This window comes from Antennarius striatus, chromosome 11 (genome assembly GCF_040054535.1).
Source record: "Antennarius striatus isolate MH-2024 chromosome 11, ASM4005453v1, whole genome shotgun sequence".
Lineage (NCBI taxonomy): Eukaryota > Metazoa > Chordata > Actinopteri > Lophiiformes > Antennariidae > Antennarius > Antennarius striatus.
In genome coordinates, this window is record NC_090786.1 from 1115689 (window position 1) to 1135666 (window position 19978).

The window sequence follows — 19978 nt, forward strand, 5'->3', positions numbered from 1 at the left end:
GTTTCCTTGGACTTGAAAGAAGCCCAGATTCCAGTCCCAAGGACCAGCAGGTAGAAAACCACCATCGCTATCACTCCTGGGATGTTAAACGCCATGACGGAATGACCGGTTGACTTTCTTCCCAACATCTGATAGTAGAATCACTTCCCAGTTGAGAAAACTGGGAGGTGAAAACTAGGAATGCCCTAATGTTTTCAAGAAGATAAGCCGTCTTATGACGTAATTGGGTTGCCAAACCACCAAAGAAAACAGATGAAAGGACTGTTAGACAGCAGAAGCTTAGCGTGGACATTTAAAAACATGATTGATGAGACGATTAGCTTTGCTAAATATGTGTAACAGAGTCAGAGTTTTTCTCTTTTTTTTGTGCCCTTTCTACCAAAGTTGATGTGAAGTACTTGTCCCAATCTTTAAACTCAATGTATGAAAATCATACTTAGAAGATTTTTTTTTAATGCTATATTTTTAAAAAAATATGTTTGGTTTATTTTAAACAGGATGTAAAATAGTTAGATTCACTGTGCAATTGTTGTGGTTTTTTAAATTACAAAACATGCTTAAAAAATATTGTCATGTCACAATATGTCATTTTACCATGTGGGTGGAGCCTGGTTTTAGCCACACATTTAAATTTCTGACCAGGAAGTGACACGGCACCCTTGTCCCTCATGGCTGCATGCTGTCTGTCATCACTTTTAAGTAAATTTGCTACAAAGTTTAAAAATCAGTATATTACTGTATATTAATACTTGTCACAATAGTACACATTATCTACAAATCAATATGGCTCAAAATTAAAATGTTTTTTTTTTTAATCATCTGTGAAGATCTGATTTTCCTGAACTGGATCTGGTTCACCAAAAATACCTTGCAAGAGTTTTCCTAGTCAAAGCAACCTAGAGACTATACGCATGTGTTTGTGTGGGCTCCATGTTCCTGTCCTTTGCATTCATTTTTTGTTCTATGGCAAGGAGTCCTTCAATAGTGTTCCAATGTTGCACAGGAAGTTCTTGTTGTACCAGAGAGCATTGGGAAATCTTGATAAAGTGCATTCAGATGTGACAGCATGACAGATTTTGGAGATTTTTGGCTTAAGTCTTCAGAGAAGTGATGTATTCAGAAGGTAAAAAGTAACTTTCAGGCAGGCACTCATCAGGGGAGCAAAGCATGTTCAATTTTTGTATCACAATCCTCCCCCCTCATACAGTGATATACAGTGATATAGTTTATACCACTGTTAGCATCAGTGTCAAATGGATAAAGGGGAAAATTTTTGAAAAATAAATATTGTGAGAAACAGCTCTGATTCTGGCTCGGGGGAAGGGAGGAGTCAATGTGACAGTCTGTCCATAAACTTGTCACAAGCAGTTTATTGTCACGAAGGCTCTTTGTTTTCAATCTATTTTGCTTTTTGTAAAATGTCACGGGTTCGTGAATGCAGTGGGGAAAACAAAAAAAGAATTGATGTCACGGCCGCAAAAGATCTGTTTGGTGGGGTTTTTATTTTCACCAAACCAGTGAAAAAAACATTTATAGTGAAGATAAAAATTCCCAAAACAAAAACCCAGTGTAACAAAAAGAAGTATATACAGAGAAAACTTACTACTAATAGCCACCATGCACAAAGTTCGATAACTCCAGCTCCAACTCTCCCCCATTAAGCAGAAATGCTTCCCTTATATAACCCCATGCCCCTCCCCTGGCGAACCAACAATAATTAGGGTTGTTTTTACAATATCTGGTATATCGGAAACAGACAAAATTACTGCTAACCTGCTTTACAACTAAACCAGAACAGAATAAAACATGAATGCCCATCATATGGCTGGTTAAATATTAATCAACACCCCACAAAATAGGAAACAATCCAATAATAACCCAAATGGTTCAGTCCAGGTACCGGGCTGCCCTAACACAATACGCTATTTAAGCCACACCCAGGTAGTGCCTAGGTTTGGGCCCTGACCCGGAGGAGGACCAACGCAGCATCCTCATGTGAGCATCTCTCGTACAGTTTTGTGTGGATGTGGGGAAAACGTGTAGGCGCCGAGTGTGGACCCTCGAACACACTACCGACAGTTTGTTTGATACGCAAGTGTGAATGTGTGTGAAACTGTCTGAGCTGGACTGCGCTCCTGCGGTCCTGCCAGGAAACAATGAGCACTGCTGCAGACCTCTATAGACCTCTATCCTCTATCTATCCAGAGTTTCCTTCTTGGGTACAAACTCATGAAAAGAAAGATTGAAAAGATCAGAGTGTCAGGGCTAGAACACAACGGGCATGGGGAACCCAAAACAGAGTAGCGGGCAAGTAAAGTCTTAGAGCAGGTTTAATAATACTGGCAGGGGTCAGGTACCTGGTAATCAGCCCAACAAACCAAACGACAGATGAACAGGCAGAGTCTAAAAACTAGACGAGGTCATACACAGGAAGGCAATTTAAAACCAGGCAGACAAATCCAAAGAAGGGTCAACGAAAGGCAGGGTCCAGAAACAGGCTGGGTCAATAACAGGAATCAGAGTAACAGGCAGGAATCAAAGGCTGGAGAGTCAGGGCGAACACTAAAACAATCTGGCAGAGAGCAGAAGGCTGAGCTGGCATTTGAAGGGTGGGGACAGATTGGGGAGTGGCTGCTGGTGTGTGGAGGAAGGCAGGTGCAGGGAATGAAATGATTGTAGATGAGGCAGAAAACGGAATGAAATGAGATGTTAGGGGGAAAAAAAACAACAAAAAAGCAAAGAAAGCTTAATTGTCCAGAAACATGACGCAGAGATGGCCTCTGTTTCTTCCTCCAGCCCCAACCTTAAATCTCTGCCTGCGAAATGGTCAAATGGCCATCACTCTATTATGTCGGGCAAGTGGACATTCTCAATCATACCCGGAATGTTGCTTGGCAAATAGGAACTGGATGAACTGGATGTTTATGGGCAAATGACAGGATAGACATACCCATCAATTACCCTGCCCATGTCATAGTAACTAGACCAACTCTCTCAATAACCTATTCCTCTACAGACCAAATTTTTTATTTAGGAGTGTAAATATTTTTACCACATCTCAAGGGTCTGAAACACATACAAACTTGTATTCTCCTGTTGACAAAATCCACAAAAACTCTTTTGCAAAAAATAAATCTACAACATTTATGTATCTAAACAAAATTTTCAGCTCATTTTCTTGTTCATTGAGTTGGCATTTGTGGTGTGCAAGAAGGTCTCTGTACTTGTTTTCACAATGTTTACATACTCACATTAAAAAATTTTAGGGATCCGAACTGTTAAAGCTTAAGTTTTGTCCATCAGTGCTATAAAAATGATTCAGTGATTTAATTTACAGTCAAACAAGCCAACTATGACGCAAAATGCACACACCCACAATACGTGATCGAGGTAGACCCTCTGGCAGTCTTTACTTAGCAGCAACTGCAATAACTTGTGTCAGACATCTCTGTCGTTTCTCATGGGAGGTTTTTTGTGTCATCTATCCTTTGCTGCACAGACCCTTTAGGAATATACCTTTCAGGTAAGTTGACTCTTACTACAGACCTGAGCTCCTGGAACAAAATGTGTACGACATATAATAAAGGCTGTCAGAAATATCATTGAAATCAGCATTTTGCAATTTGAGGCCTTTGAAATGCAAACTGAAAAGCTAATTAACTGACAACACATCTTATCTCCTTGTTTCCTACATACAATGAGACTTAGAGAATTATACCCACAACATTTTTTACAAAATCAGGATTCAAAGCATGTTAAACATTTTTATTAATGTTACAGACAGGTTAAAATTTTGAAAATTCTAGTGATAACAATGCATTACCATTGGTGATTACGTGACTTGTACTTTGGAAGCAGTTGATTCTCTTGTGGAGCTCTTCTCCACTGCAGGCTGTGGAGTGGAGGGTTTTGTATCCTGGTCTGATCTCTGAAGAGAAATTAAGAGCACACTCTAGTGTAACTCTTGATCAAGCACATGCATACATGTGATTGGCAACCAATCTACCTTTACACCTGTGACCAATCAGTACAGGTAGTCCTCAACATACGAACATAATTGGTTCCGAGAGGTTGTTTGTAAGTTTAATTGTTCGTAAGTTGTTATTTATTACATTAACATCTATTAACATCTATAATCATCATTTGAGGTGATTATAGATGTGGTTACAAATCACTTTAAAAAACAACAACAAAATAATAGTGTACGCCATTTCACTTGACTTTATCATCTGTCTAACACAAATATTGGACCCTTAAAATCACTAGAAAACTTTTAAAAGCACATAATACCATGTTACCCTATAATAAATAAGAATAAAAACACAACAATGTTATAATACATATGTATAATTCTAAAATCTACTGTTAACGTCACTTGGAATTCATATAATTGCTTTGAATTGAGATTAGTTGACAGTAAACTTTTGCTTATAATAATTTAATCCATGAGGAGAAGAAGAATATGACACTTCAAGGAACTCTCCACCAGTTTAGAAACACAGCAAACAATAGTCAACTCAAGTTTATTTATAAAGTACTGAATCACACCAGTTGTGCAGTGAAATTGGGTTGTGACTGGTAGCAGGGCAAAATATCCAGGGTACTTATTTTTATCATTAATGCTTTCTGTGATACAGATATGTGGATCTCCATTTATTTATTCAATTTATTTTCCTTCTTCCCAGACATGTTATTACAACATATTTCAATTTCATCAACAACATCCGAAAAGAAAAAAAAAGGTTAACGGGTAGAAGCCATTGGCTTGTAAGATTCCCGTCCCCTAAATTATCAGCAAAAAATCTCATTAGAATATGTAATCAAGAAACTCAGACGTTCAGTATCCTCCGATTTTCCTTTTGGTTCAATCATTTTGCAGAGTCAGTGAGAGTCAGTCTGGGTATGAGTTAGAGAGATAGAGACAACAGGAGACAGAAGGAAGACGTCTGCCCCCGTTGAGAGCCGAGAGCAGACGTTGGTTACCTCTTGCGAGTGCAGACACTCTAGGGTACTTTAGCATGTAGCTTACCTTTAGAGTGAAGGAAGAGGAGTAAATAAAATAAATTATTGTAGGTCAGAGGCAGAGTTGTCATCAGGGAGATGGTCACCACTACCGCTATCTTCACTAGCCTTTGCTTTATTATCCATGATGAATAGTAAATTGTCCAAGGTATGAAGCCGGATGCTTACAGAGAGGACGGGAAGAAGGGAGGGAAACGCGTGTAGAGCTACTCCCATGAAGGTTTTGGAAGAAAGCAAGACTGCAGGACACTTGACGGATATGGTGGTGTGCATTTGTTTGTATCTCTGATCAGCTACCTGGAATCAACTCTTCTCTTATTCCCGTCCTAACCCTGGTTCTTTGCCAGTTTCTTTGTAGTTCACAGGTGCCTCCTCTCCTCTTAACTCTGTACGGGTACTGTGTTGGTTATGCAACTCTTCTTTGGAAGGAGTTCATGTTTTCTGCTTTTTGTTGCAGGCTGGGCACGGCTCTGGAGTCGAGAGTTGGCACCCAATCTATCTACACACCTGCAGTCAAGCATTAATCAACTCTAATCTTCTTAGTGTCATCTAATCTCTGGTTCTTCGCCGGTTGACTGCTATGCGTCTCACATGTGCCTCCTCATTGCTTTTCCCTGAAGCAGCGCCCAGACTTGCCTTTTTGTCTTGCTGTAGAACTTCACATATTGCACCTTGGAGTTTGTACTTCCCGAGTTTTTCCTAGAAGTCACCAATCTCAAGCTTCCATTTTTCGTTCATAATAAAATGATTATTGCACCTCTCTTCGGCCTCTACCTCAGGTTTGGGTCTACTTCTTGTGCTTGACAGTTACGCCGTTACACAATCAAAACTCCAAACATGAACTCAGCGAAATACGACTGGATCAACAAAGTTCTCACGCCTCATTTGCCTCAGAAGAATAACTTGACAACAGTGCTGTTGTTAAGTTATTCTGGATGTCATTCATCCCAAGTTTCCAGTTTTTGTTTGTTCTTTTACATCAAATTTATTGTTGCTCATTAGGGTCCACTCCTTTTTGATTTGTTGGTTATGCTACAACACTGACAAGTAACAGAAAAAAATCCCCTTGTTTTGTGTGTCAGTTCTTGATTGGTAAATAAAGGGCCTGATTGGTCACTTTGTAAACACCTGAATACAACATATTACTGTCTACTTTAATATTGTACAGACTTAGAGTTTTAGTTAGAGAGAGCAACAGAAGGAGACAGAAGAAAGACATCTGCTCCCATTGAAAGCTGGAAGTGTATAATGTGGGAATTTTGTTGAACATATTTTACCTTCAAAAACTAGTCAAATTAGTTGGTAAAACTAGTTAGTTTTCAAACAGTTTGTTCTCTTTTCTTGAATGTAAAGACATCCGACTAGGACATCATGGCTGTTAACGTCCCAGGAGTGATAGTGATGGTGGTTTTCTACCTGCTGGTTCTTGGGACCGGAATCTGGGCTTCTTTCAAGTCCAAAAGGAAACAGAAGGAAAGTGGAGCCACTGGAATGGAGATGGTCCTGCTGGGAAACAGGAGCATCAACTGGGTGGTGGGGATCTTCACCATGACAGGTGAGGAGAGATCAAATTTTATAGAACCACCTCAACTGTTTCATTGGCATTTCCTGGAAAAACTGTTTGTGGGTGTTCTCCATTGAACCATTGAACAGTTCACTGCAACAAAACCCCAATGCATAAACGCAAAACCATCACGATAAAGGAAACTATTAAAATACCCCATGGAGACAATATCCTGACTGGCTGTATCTACACGTGGTATGGCAGCTTCATCGCTCTCCACAGTCTGTGTAGCACATCACCAGGTTCAAGTTGTCCGCCATGGAGGACCTTAAGCCCAGGCAATCTAGGAAGAGAACCATCTGAGTCACTCAAGACCAACCTATCTGTATGTCTGTCTGTCCATCTATGTAACATGTCAATAGGTGTTCCATCTACAACGGCTGTCAATGTGCATAAATAGGAAAGCATGTCTTTCTCAAAAGTGACATGTTTTACAAAGAATTGTTGGGGAATCTATAGAGAAGTATTCATGTGTGGACAAAATTAGTGAAAGAAAATCATGTGTTTGATCTGAACTCTCTTGTTTAAGTCCAGTCATGACACAGTCATCCTCCCTAGCTACACCTTTTTCTGTCCACTCTAGTCCATTCTTCATTAATTGACTCCATGTTTGTTGATCCATCCTATAGCTACTTGGGTTGGAGGAAATTTCCTTAATGGTATCGTTGAGATGATGTGTACTCCATCCATGGGGCTGATCCGGGTAATATTTGTGTTCCTGTCATACAGCTCAACTTTTATCATTGGTGAGACTTTTAATTACATATGATTGAATACTGTATGTGTCAAAGTAGAAAATGACAGCAATCTGGATAAAACTGAACTTTTATCCACCTTAAGCTACTCGGTTATATTCACTTCAGAGGATTACATGGCTTTTTTTCTTCCAAAAGTCACTGTTTTTTTACATTTCCACACCACAGCAAGGTCAAATGAGTGAATGTTGAACAGTAACACTTAAAAGATGTGTTTCATAACTTTATTAACATAGATTAATTAAACTGTATACCTGACTCACAGAATTCTGATATAACTAGAAACTTGTGAGCTCTACTGATCCCTGGAGGCTGAAGTTAGTAACAACATTTTTATTGATTTGTAATTATATTAAACCACTTATTGAAAATGTGACTGAGAATATACTGGAATGATTGTGAACAATAGATTTTTGTTAATTTTTTCAAATACGTTTCATTGCATTGCATGTGTAACTGTACATCATTTTAGGAAGTTTAACCTTTTAACCTTCTAATCTTGCAGAAATAAGTTCAATAAAAACATTTCATCTTCACCTTTTCTACTTACAAAGATTTTTTATTCATGTTTGCACCATGAATATCATCTTCAATTTATGTTTTTTTAACTAAGGAGGTCTGATGTTTGTCAAACCAATGAGGGACAGCAACTACATGACAGTTCTGGACCCATTCCATTTCAAGTATGGGAAAGTGATCACAGCTGGAATGAGCTTGATCTCACTCGGTATTGACTTGGCCTGGATAGCGACGACATTTGTTAGTTTAGGTACATTTTTAATATTTTCCTCTGACATTTCAACAGATAACTTTCATAGAAAGACTGATTTTAAACCCACTTTTGCCTTTGACAGGAGGAACCATGAGTGTGGTTCTGGATCTGTCCTTCGCTGTTTGTATCTGGATCTCTGCTGCTGTGGCCGTCACCTACACCCTACTGGGAGGTCTCTACTCTGTGGCCTACACAGACGTTATACAGCTGGTCCTCATACTGCTAGGCATGGTTAGTAACCATGCAGAATGACAGGTGTCAAAAGTCCAGGTGGTTTTTCATATCATTTATTTTTGTCTCTCAGTTGATCTGTGTTCCCTTTGTCATGACGAGTCCTCACACCTTGGACATCAGTCAGACTCTGATGAACAACACCTTAAACGCTCCCTGGATTGGTCAACCAGAGATGAAGAAGATCTGGATCATGATTGATGACTTGTTATTCTTGGTAAGAGGCAAACAAAAATCTCATTTTTTCCCATAATTTTATTTCTAGCACCTTTGTTAAAAAATTCAGGTAATGGAATTGTCAATTATTTCCTAGCTGAAGAATTATTTTGTGGAATCATGATGGACTTAAACAATTCAAGTTTAACTTTAAGGCATTGGCGGGTTTGGCATACCAGGCCTTCCACCAGAGGACCCTATCAGCTTCTTCTACTGCTTCAGCGAAGCTGACATGTTTTGCTGCTGCTTTCCTCATACTCATATTTGCAATACCTCCTGTACTGCTCGGAGCAGCCGTTGCCTCTGCAGGTAATACTAATGAACCTGATAATGAACCTGTGGTCCAAACTGTGTTTGAACTAGTTGGTAGTTGCTGAATCTATTTGTTCAGATATTTAAGAGCCACTGAAAGGTTTACTAAAGATTGAAACATCCAGTCAGAGTTGTTGACTATGGATTATTATTTTGTTAAATTCTTCAAAAGGATTTTTAAAAATTTTTTCATGATGATGCTCCACCATCATCATTATAAGATCTGGATTCACACGAACAAAGTAGAACAGCCTGACGTGTAAATGACAATCAAGATCGTGATGATTGCTTCATTTTTTGCTGATATGTTTGATTGATTGATTGATTGATTGATTGAGATTTAACACTTTCAAACACTCAACCAATTTTCCTGACACATATTTGGTTGTACAGTCCTCCGAGGCTAGCCCCATAATGTATACACTTTTTGTCAGGATGATATTAATTAGGATGTCATTAATTAGAGCAGCAAGATAAATAAGGTAAATAAACATAGTAAAATATGTAAGCACATTTACAGTCGAACATAATGTCAATTTAATTGTTAGTTATCACAGTTTTACAACAATTTTCTTTGGACAAAATGATTTTGAAACCCAATCTTGGCATAACTGGCTGGTATTTCCCAAATACAGCATCTGTCTGACATGATCAATTGTATTTATACTATAGTCCATCACAGGAACATGTACAAACTGGCAGGCACGAGCAAGGGGTATCAAAAATAGTCCCCGCATTCGGGGTGGCATCATGTGACCGTTTTTCACTTTGTTGGTGTTCATTCTCCAGACTGGAACCAGACCACCTATGGTTCTCCATCTCCATACGAACGTGGGGAATCAAGTCTAGTTCTGCCCATTGCCCTGCAGCACCTCACCCCCACCTTCATCTCTATTATCGGTATTGGATGTGTGGCCGCTGCTGTGATGTCATCAGCTGACTCTGCTTTGCTTTCAGCAGCTTCCATTTTCACCTCCAACATTTACAAGACTATCTTAAGATCTCAGGTAAAAGCTTGTCTTTGTCTTTTGGTGCTCAAAGGTCACCATCAATTCAATAAATCTGTTTTTAGCCATTACACAATGACACAAATGCTAAATATGATTCGAGGTTACACAACTAACAAGGTCCAATGAAGATACTGAGAAACAAGACATCTCCCTGATGACTTGACCCTTGTATCTGTGTCACATGCTGCTGGTATTGCATTAGGCAGATCCAGTTATTACCTTGATCAGAATACATCCAAAATAAGCCTTCAGTGTAAGAGGTAAAGAATAAACAATAATTTCATGCAATATATGGGTGGTATTGATCAGTATTGATGAGCAGCAGTTCACAGTATGCTAACCATGAGAACCCAACTGAAGTGGTTTTAAAGATCTGCTCTATAAACCAATGCAACCTCTATGAAACTGAGCTTAAATTGATTGACAGACGTCACCCATCACGAATAAGGTGCTGGAAAAAAGAAAGAAAAGTTTAAAAAAAAAAGTAAAATAAAAAGTAAAAAAGGAAAGTAAAAAAGATTGCTCAACAGAAACTGTTATTCTTTGTTCTTTATTTTCTTCTTCAGGCATCGGACCGAGAGAGTCAGTGGGTGGTCCGGGTTTCTGTGCTGGTCATGGGCGTGGCTGGAACATCGCTCGCCATGTTGAATAACAGCATCATCGTATTTTGGTTCTTTGGTGCTGAAATGGCTTACATCATATTCTTCCCTGAACTCCTCTGTGTTCTCTTCTTTAAAATCTCCAATGGTTATGGGGCTGTGATGGGACTCTGGGTAGGACTGGTGTTAAGACTGCTCAGTGGAGACCCAACATTAGGATTAGAACCAGTCATACATTTCCCAGGATGCACTCTGGAGGATGGTGTTTATGTCCAGTATTCTCCAGTTAAGACCATCTCCATGCTGTCTTCCATTGCTGCCATCTTGTTGTTCTCCTACCTGGCTTCTGTCCTCTTCAACAAAGGTGTTCTACCTGAGAAGTGGGATGTGTTCAAAGTGAAAGCCCAGCACTCACCAGTACCACTGACACCAGGAGGTGGCGCCATAGAGGAGAAAGAGAATGAGGAATTGAACATGAACAATTTACAATGAAATATTATAGCCAATACCAGACACATGCTCATGTTTTTGTCTAATTTCTTTATGTATAACAAAGTAGATAAAACTCACAATTTACGAAGTGTGAACCACAGCTACGTATGTACTTGAGACTAACCCTAAACCCTCTAGGTGGCAGTAATGCTGATTTTGGGTGACATCTATTACCTCAGAATAAGACAGGAAAATATGTCAAAGATGATAACAAGTATTTTATATTCGTGAATTGATTATTTTACTACCTTCTCAGTATTGTTTTCTTTGCTTAGAAGAAGTGAACAAATTTTGGGATGTTTGAGGTGTCACTAAAGCTAAAAATATTAAAATCAAATTATCTGTTGGCAGAGGTTTGAGCAGGGAAGCGAAGACACTCGTCCACCAACTCCTCTTGGAGGATTCCCAGGGGCTCCCAAGCCACCCAAGAGACAGAAACTCATGGGTCTGAACAGAATCACAATAGTGAAGTTTACAGGTCACTGTTCATTGAGGCCATTCGGAACACATCATCTGCAAAAAGCACAGATGAAATCTTCAGGCCATCAAAGTCCATATTCACCGAAACTGGAAACGAGTCAAACTTGCTTTGCCAGCAACGCAATTCAGCGAGCCTCAATGGAATGCTTGTCTGCATGGTTGAGAAGATCTTTGAAATATCCATTCCACCACCCGACTATTTCCCCAGTTGAGTTCAGCAGGTCCCCTTTTATCTCGAGATGCTGAAAAGTTTGCCGAAATTTGTTCAGGGCTGACTAAAAGATTTTCATTGATTGATTTATTTATTTCCCTGCGCTCACAAAACCAATTCCATGCCTATTTTTTGCCCTCTTTGCCTGCCAGCACCCATCTGCTGCCTCAGTACTCCCACAGGCCAACCACACCACATGGGACTCTCTTAGCCTGATAGTTTGCCTTATTCTTGGTGTAACTAGCAGGTTGCGGATTACAGCAATGACCTCAATGGGAACTCCTCCATACAGCTACCTAATGGCAGCATGGAACAAACACCATTCAGACTCTAAGTCCCCTGCCACCCGGACTATGATCAAGGCTGTGCTGAAGATAGGCCTTGTAGACCGACTGGACTATGTCCTCAGCTAGATGTTTCCAGCAGACACTCACTATCATTTCGTGCCTCCCATTTCTGTCCAACGTCTTACCCTTCCATCTCATGCAACTGAGCACCAGGTGGTGATCAGATGGCAGCTTAGCTCGTCTTTTTCTGAGTGTCCAGAACATATGGCCAAAAATCAGACGATCCCATTAAGGTTGATTATTGATAGACAACGAAGGGTTTCCTGTTGCCAAGAGTACTTGCAGACAATTGTATGCTTAATCACAGTGATAATGGATAAACTGTAACAGGCACAAAGTCAAACAAATACTGGTTTTACCAGAAATTTCCTGAGCTTCCTGTGTTCTCACATTTGTCATCGGATGTCATCAATTGGATGAAGAGGGAAAAAGTAGAAAAGGAAATATTGTGACTGACAGATCTGCTTCAGGCTCAGTATAAAGGGAAGAGTCAATGTGAAAGACTTTCCAGAAAACTTGCCTTATGCAGTTTTATGTCAAAAACACTTTGTTTTCAATTATTTTGCTTTTTGGAAAAGGAAACCCAGAGTTATTTTTAAAAAAAAAGCCCACAAAATGATGGAATGGCAATAGTTATTATGATTTCAAGCAAGGGGAAAATTCATAATCTAAACCGGTATATCACGTGGCAAAAAAAGGAAATGGATGAACTGGATGTTTAAGGGGCAAATGACAGGGCACAAATGGCCAACAGTTATCCTGGTCACGCTCTTGAGTAATATTCTCACACATACAATCCATGTACAGACTGGAAAATTATTGAGGAATGTAAATGATGTCACCCCACCCCAAACACGTACAAACATGTACTCCTCTGTTGAGAAGTCACTTAAAAATGACAAAAAACAAAAACAAAACGTACTTGATCAAAAAGTGGAAAAACTCTTCTGGAAAAATAAATCTACAATGTTTTATGTATCAAAACATTTGTCAGCTCATTTTCTTGTTCATTGAGCTGGTATTTATGATTGCAGGAGTGTTTTATGTGCTCTTTTTCAGAATGCTCATATACTAATATTAAAAATTTTAGGGTTATGAACTGTTAGGCTTAAAAGATTTGTTGTTCGGTATTCTAAAATTGATCCAGTGGTTTAATGTAAGGTGAAACGAGCAAACATCGACTCAAAAAACACACACCCATGATGCGTGATCGAGGTAGACCCCCCCCCCCAAGTTTCTACTATGCTCGCAGCACCTGCAGCGAGTTCTTTCAGATTCTTTGTTGTTTCCTATGGGAGCTGCTTTTTGTTCTCATACACAGACCTCTTAGGAATATACGTTTCAAGGTAAGTTGCTTTACTGTGTTTGACTCTTATTTCCCACTTCGAAGTTGCATGGATCTTAATACCCATGTAACAGTGTTATAAATAAATAAATATATATATATATATATATATATATATATATATATATTTTTTTTTTTAATTGCATTTTTTTTTTAACTGAACTTCCCCAAATTTTACATTTACGTTGTTTTTGGTTCCATGTTTTGGTTGTGTTTCGTTGGGGCAATTATTGGGGGTGCACACGCCCAGGCATCCTCGTGCTGGAGGTCTGGAGAGAGGGGCATGCCAGCGTTACCCCAGCTCTCACATGACGTGCCTCACCTTTTGTGTTTCAGAAAAATAAAACACAATAGATCTGCTCCACGTCTCTTCTTCCGCTGTCCACAGTCATAAAGTTTTCACCATCATTATGAGTTCATGCCACAATAAATACTCCACCAATAAATACTGTTTAGAGTGTTTAGAGCTAATAATAGTTAACAAAAATTAAAATAGTCTGAATGTGACAAAAATGACCAGGAAAACACATTCAGAGCTATGATAAACACGCACAACAACTTAATGTTTTACAGCAGAGATGTGGTTAGGGGGGTTTCTGGGATTAGACCCCGAGGGGGGCTCAGCTCTGACTGAGAATGTGACATGCGTTATCTGCTATGGAAAGCGCTCAAATCTCCAGGAACATGACTTGTTTTAGCGGATAAGTTGACAGTGAACGTTTAGTTCTCACACACATTACACTGACAAGTTCAGTCTCCTGTGTTTCAACCTGTTGTTTTTGGGGTTTTTTGTTATCAATTTAATTTTTCTTCTTGATATTTAAAACTTTTATCGTCATTCATTTCATCTGCATTTGGCTTCTGTACCTTGAAATGAATCTGAATTTTAGTCAAAGCAGTTTATACATCACTTAGAAATCTTTGGGCAAACTAGTTGGTTGGTTGTCAGCCAGTTTGTTCTCTTTTCTTGGATGTGAAGAGATTGAACACGGACATCATGGCTGTTAACGTCCCAGGAGTGATAGTGATGGTGGTTTTCTACCTGCTGGTTCTTGGGACCGGAATCTGGGCTTCATTCAAGTCCAAAAGGAAACAGAAGAAAAGTACAGCCACTGGAATGGAGATGGTCCTGCTGGGAAACCGGAGCATTAACTTGGTAGTGGGGGTCTTCACCATGACAGGTGAGGAGGGAATAAAGTTGATAAAATTTACTAATCCATTGCTATTAAGCACAGCCCAACCTAAGCCATGGGTTGTTTCCGTGATTGAACATATCCTGAACGGTACAGTTTGTAAGGCAATTTTATCCACCCATCTGCATTCTCTTGTTTTAGAGAGATTTCCCTAACTGGGAAATTCACAAGCCGAGTCGTGAGCCGTCATCCTATTGACACAACCTCTGTCCACTCCAGTCCATTAATTGACTTTTTTCGTTTTTCAGCTACTTGGATTGGAGGAAATTTCATTAATGGTACTGTTGAGATGATGTGCACGCCATCACTGGGGCTAACTCGGGTAATACTTGTGTTCCTGTCATTCAGTTCAACTTTTATTATTGGTAAGACTTAACTTACTTAACTTCACCAGCCTAATGGCTTCTACCCGTCAGCCGTTTTTTGTCGGATGTTGTTATTGATGTTGTAAATGTGATGAAGATGTGAAGTCTGTTATATTAACATGTCTGAAAGAAAGTAAACTAAATAAATAACTGATGTAACTCTGTATACACAGTATAAATTTTTGGAATCATTAATTAAACTGTATATCTAACTCACAAAGTGAATTTAGTGTTTCTTGACATCACAACATATTTACAGATTTGTAATAATCTTAAATCACTTATTGAGATTGTGAGCGAGAATTTACACCAATGATTATATTCGATAGATTTAAGATAAGAAATTTGTATAAGATTATCCCACCGTGGGGAAATTTGCAGATTTATTCATTGAGTTTTTGGAATGCATGTCGTTGCATTGCATTAGTAACTGTTTTTAAAAGTTGAAAAATCTAATCTTGCAGAATTTAGTTTAATACAAATATACCATCTTCAGCTTTTCTATGTCCAAAAATTATTAATCCTTCATTTAGCGTTTTGTTGTACGTTATCGTTAAAACCCAAATTTCATTTTCTCTTTCACGTCTATTAATAAAGGAGGTCTGGTGTTCGCCAAACCAATGAGAGACAGCAACTACGTGACAGTTCTGGACCCATTCCATATCAAGTATGGAAAAGTAATTACAGCTGGAATGAGCTTGATCTCACTTGGTATTGACTTGGCCTGGGTGACGACAACACTTGTTAGTTTAGGTACATTTTGTAACATTTTCTTTACACACGTCAACAGATAACAATCGTAGAAAGACAGATTTTAAACTTAATTTCTCGATATCTGACAGGAGGAACCATGAGTGTGGTTCTGGATCTGTCCTACTCTGTTTGTATCTGGATCTCTGCTGCTGTTGTCGTCACCTACACCCTACTGGGAGGTCTCTACTCTGTGGCCTACACAGACGTTATACAGCTGGTCCTAATACTGCTAGGCATGGTTAGTAACCATAAAAAATGACAGGTATCAAAGGTCCAGGTGGTTTTTCATATAATTTCTTCTTGTCTCTCAGTTGATCTGTGTTCCCTTTGTCATGACGAGTCCTCACACCTTGGACATCAGTCAGACTCTGATGAACAACACCTTAAACCCTCCCTGGATTGGTCAACCAGAGCTGAAGAAGACCGGTATCATGATTGATGACTTGTTGTTCTTGGTAAAGTTGCAAATATACATCCTGTTTCAGTAATACTCCCTTGAATGTTTGTGAAAATTTACATAACAGAATGGTCAACATATCTTTGTGGAGTCACGATGAACTTAACCAATTTGCTGGTTTAACTTCAAGGCATGTGCGGGTTTGACCTACCAGGCTTTCCAACAGAGGATCTTGTCAGCTTCTTCCACTGCCTCAGCAAAACTGTCATGTTTTGTGGCAGCTTTCCTCATAATCATATTTGCGATACCTTCTGTACTACTTGGAGCTGCCATTGCATCTACAGGTAATAAATGATGAACCTGATGTTTGTGATCCAAACTTCTTAGAATTACACGTGACTGTTTTTCATGTTCACTTCTTTGGTGTTCATTCTCCAGACTGGAACCAGACCACCTATGGTTCTCCATCTCCATACGAACGTGGGGAATCAGGTCTGGTTCTCCCCATTGCCCTGCAGCACCTCACCCCCACCTTCATCTCCATCATTGGTATTGGATGTGTGGCCGCTGCTGTGATGTCATCAGCTGACTCTGGTTTACTTTCTTCTGCTTCTGTTTTCACCTCCAACATCTATAAGACCATCCTGAGACCTCAGGTGAGTCAAAGATGACCTGCTGTCATTTTGGTTCTGAAAGGTCACTATCAATTCAATAAATCTCTTTTTAGCCACAACACAAAACAAATGCTGAATATGATTCAAGGTTATACAACTTTCTGTCAAGGTCCAATGAAGATAATGAGAAACAAGACATCTCCCTGATGACTTGACCCTTGTATCTGTGTCACATGCTGCTGGTCTCCCATTAGGCAGGTCCAGTTATCTCCATCAGGATCTATCGAAAATGTTAAAGTGTCTGTAACAAAAGGTGGGCAGGATGGTATGAGTATGAGAATTTCAAAAGAGAAGTGTAAGGCAGAAGTAAAAACTAAAACTTGGAACGATGGGAAAAAAGGAGGTAAAAAGAAAACATTACTAAACATTCTATTATGTTTTGTTCTTTGTTTTCTTCTTCAGGCATCGGATCGAGAGAGTCAGTGGGTTGTTCGAGTTTCTGTCCTGGTCATGGGTGTGGCTGGAACATCGCTCGCCACGCTGAATAAAAGTGTCATCACATTTTGGTTCTTTGGTGCTGAAATGGCTTACATCATATTCCTCCCTGAACTGCTCTGTGTTCTCTTTGTCGAAATCTCCAATGGTTACGGGGCTGTGATGGGCTCATGGGTGGGACTGGTGTTAAGGCTGCTCAGTGGAACCTCAAAATTAGGATTAGAACCAGTCCTACATTTCCCAGGATGCACTCTGGAGGATGGTGTTTATGTCCAGTATTCTCCAGTTAAGACCATCTCCATGTTGTCCACCATTGCTGCCATCTTGTTGTTCTCCTACCTGGCTTCTGTCCTCTTCAACAAAGGTGTTCTACCTGAGAAGTGGGATGTGTTCAAAGTGAAAGCCCAGCACTCACCAGTACCACTGTCACCAGGAGGTGGCGCCATAGAGGAGAAAGAGAATGAAGAAGTGAACATAAACAACTCTCAATTGGAGATATTATAGGCTATCCTTTTGCCAATATATTCACTATCTCTCCTCTGGACATGTCCAAACCATCTCAGTCTGGCCTCTCTGACTTTATCTCCAGAACCTCTAACCTGTGCTGTCCCTCTGATGGACTCATTCCTGATCCTATCCATCTTCAACTCTGTCCTTGTTTCTTCTCCTGTCTGTCTGGATTTACCTGCCAACCAGATTTGTCATTGCTGTAATTCTCCAAGTTGACTAAACACAGTTTATCCAACGGGAAATAATGGACAACATCTCAGACTGTAATCTCATCCTGTTGGCAGCAGAGAGCGTGATGTGGTTGAATAATGTGTAAATGTTTAAATGATAAAATATATCTTTTAATGTATTGTCATGCAATAGGACCCAAGACCTGAGTCATTGGATTGATATGGTAAATCCTTATAAGGAGTACTGTGAGAGAGAACAGTCACAATAAAACTTTCATTTATCATCTTAATATTTTAAAGTATTATAGTTGTGTCAAACATTTTAATTTGGGGGGGATTACTTTTGAAATAAAAGCGACTGACAACTTGGTCTTTGTTTTCATCACAATCCATTGGTGTAAAATGTGCATGTGACACGTGTTCCTATCCGGGATACATGAAATGGAATGGAATTGAGACCGACTGTTGAATGGCTTTGAGACAGTGGCACTGACAAGAAACATGACGCTGTGGCACACAATAATTAATAATAACGTAGACGACACCAGGAGTGGAGACTGAATGACAGATTATCATGAACACACCTGCAGCCACACATGGAGTGAGTCAGGCTTAGTTTAACCACCAACAAAATCCCGTTAAACACACAAAAACTCAAGAAGTCCAACAGACATGGGCAAAGGCACAGAACAATTTGCCAACACACCAAAGGAGAAGCCGGCTTAAAAAGCTTCAGGCTAATCAACTTGGTCAGGTACAGGTGTGGAGATGAGGAACAGGTGTGGAGGTGAGGCTCCGCCCACCAGATTGCCCCCGCCTCCTCCCACACTCAGGCACAGCGGAGCGACATGAGAATTATACCAAAGCGTGACAGTAGCAACTTGAAATGAAATGATGTCTGTACAGTAAAAAAATAATGAAAATAATGATATCTGGAATTTTAAATTGCCAATTGAGCAATTGATCTACCAACCTACAATTTTAGCAATCTACCAAAAAAATAATAATCAAAAACTACAATTGACCAGTACTGAAAGTTCATGTTTAGAGATTTAGTGGGTGATCCATGCTTGGTTCAGCATTCACCAGTACCACTGACACCAGTAGGTGGCGCCACCTGACACATTCAAAACAAGATTCAGACTCTGGATCTAGACTCTTTCCTGCTAATGCTGTGAGGACAAATATGGACGGGAGACACGTCCTGTTTGGTTACACTGATGAATCTGTTGTATTAAAAAAAAAACAACGAAGTTGGATCCGAAGATCAACATTAGGAACGGTGAACTTTTCGAAGCAGAATATCTAGAAACTATTAAAATGTAAATAAAATGTTTTCATATGATTTGTCAATCTGTGATTTTAGTTTGTTTGTCATCAAGTAAAATACTACAAACCTAAAATGTTGACAAAAAGTCAAAGCAACAGCATCTTGTCCCTGGTCTTGTCATGGTTCTGTATTAGTGTCTCAGACTCAGTTCAACCACCACGGACTTTGGCTGCTGTGTCTCTGTACTTTTAGCATCTGTTCCATGTTCACAGATCCATAGGGATCCCTCACCTGCAGTTCTCCATGAGGTTTCCTTTTTCTTTTTCTTTGTCCTTGTTAGGGTTTTTATGCAGTTTTTCTTGACCTGGTTCAAGAGTCTAAGTCAGTGGTTCTTAACCTGGGTTCGATGGAACCCTAGGGGTTCAGTGAGTCGGTCTCAGAGGTTCGGCGGAGACGAACTGTGACTGTACTGATGAGGTTATTTTTGAAATATAGCGACTTACAATCCGTTTATTCAACACAGTAGAAATACTGATCATTTCAATAAAAGGGTGAACGAGTCAATCAAATTATAACAATTACAATCATGAATTAGTGGATGGGGACCGCTGATCTCGGGGTAACGGAGACAATGACACCTGACGTGTGTTCAGACGTCCGGTCTAGTCCAGTTTGGTTTTCTTTTCAGTCACAGAGACAGGAGGTTGGGAATGGAAGCAGGGATTAAGAGACTTTTAGGGCGATCTCAGGATAATCTGCCTTGACTTTAATCCAGAACACTGGAGCAGTTGTGGGCGCCTAATTGTGTCACATGATAACCTGTCACGTGAGCGAGGCCTGTCAAGCGGGACAGAC

General features: G+C 39.7%; 2 protein-coding genes across 2 annotated transcripts; both read left to right on the forward strand.

The window, feature by feature from the left end:
• The first annotated feature begins 6393 nt into the window (after positions 1-6393).
• On the forward strand, positions 6394-10973 carry LOC137604041 (high-affinity choline transporter 1-like). The gene is made up of 8 exons (XM_068327967.1): positions 6394-6577; positions 7216-7332; positions 7955-8110; positions 8196-8344; positions 8418-8561; positions 8716-8869; positions 9662-9879; positions 10449-10973. The coding sequence occupies exons 1-8, from the start codon at positions 6394-6396 to the stop codon at positions 10971-10973; spliced, it is 1647 nt and encodes a 548-aa protein (XP_068184068.1).
• A 2323-nt stretch (positions 10974-13296) lies between these two features.
• Positions 13297-18119, forward strand: LOC137604211 (high-affinity choline transporter 1-like). Its single transcript, XM_068328195.1, has 9 exons — positions 13297-13357; positions 14336-14537; positions 14798-14914; positions 15512-15667; positions 15757-15905; positions 15979-16122; positions 16255-16408; positions 16503-16720; positions 17141-18119. Exons 2-9 carry the CDS (start codon positions 14354-14356, stop codon positions 17675-17677), a joined length of 1659 nt encoding a protein of 552 aa, XP_068184296.1. The 5' UTR covers positions 13297-13357; positions 14336-14353; the 3' UTR covers positions 17678-18119.
• The last annotated feature ends 1859 nt before the right edge of the window (positions 18120-19978 follow it).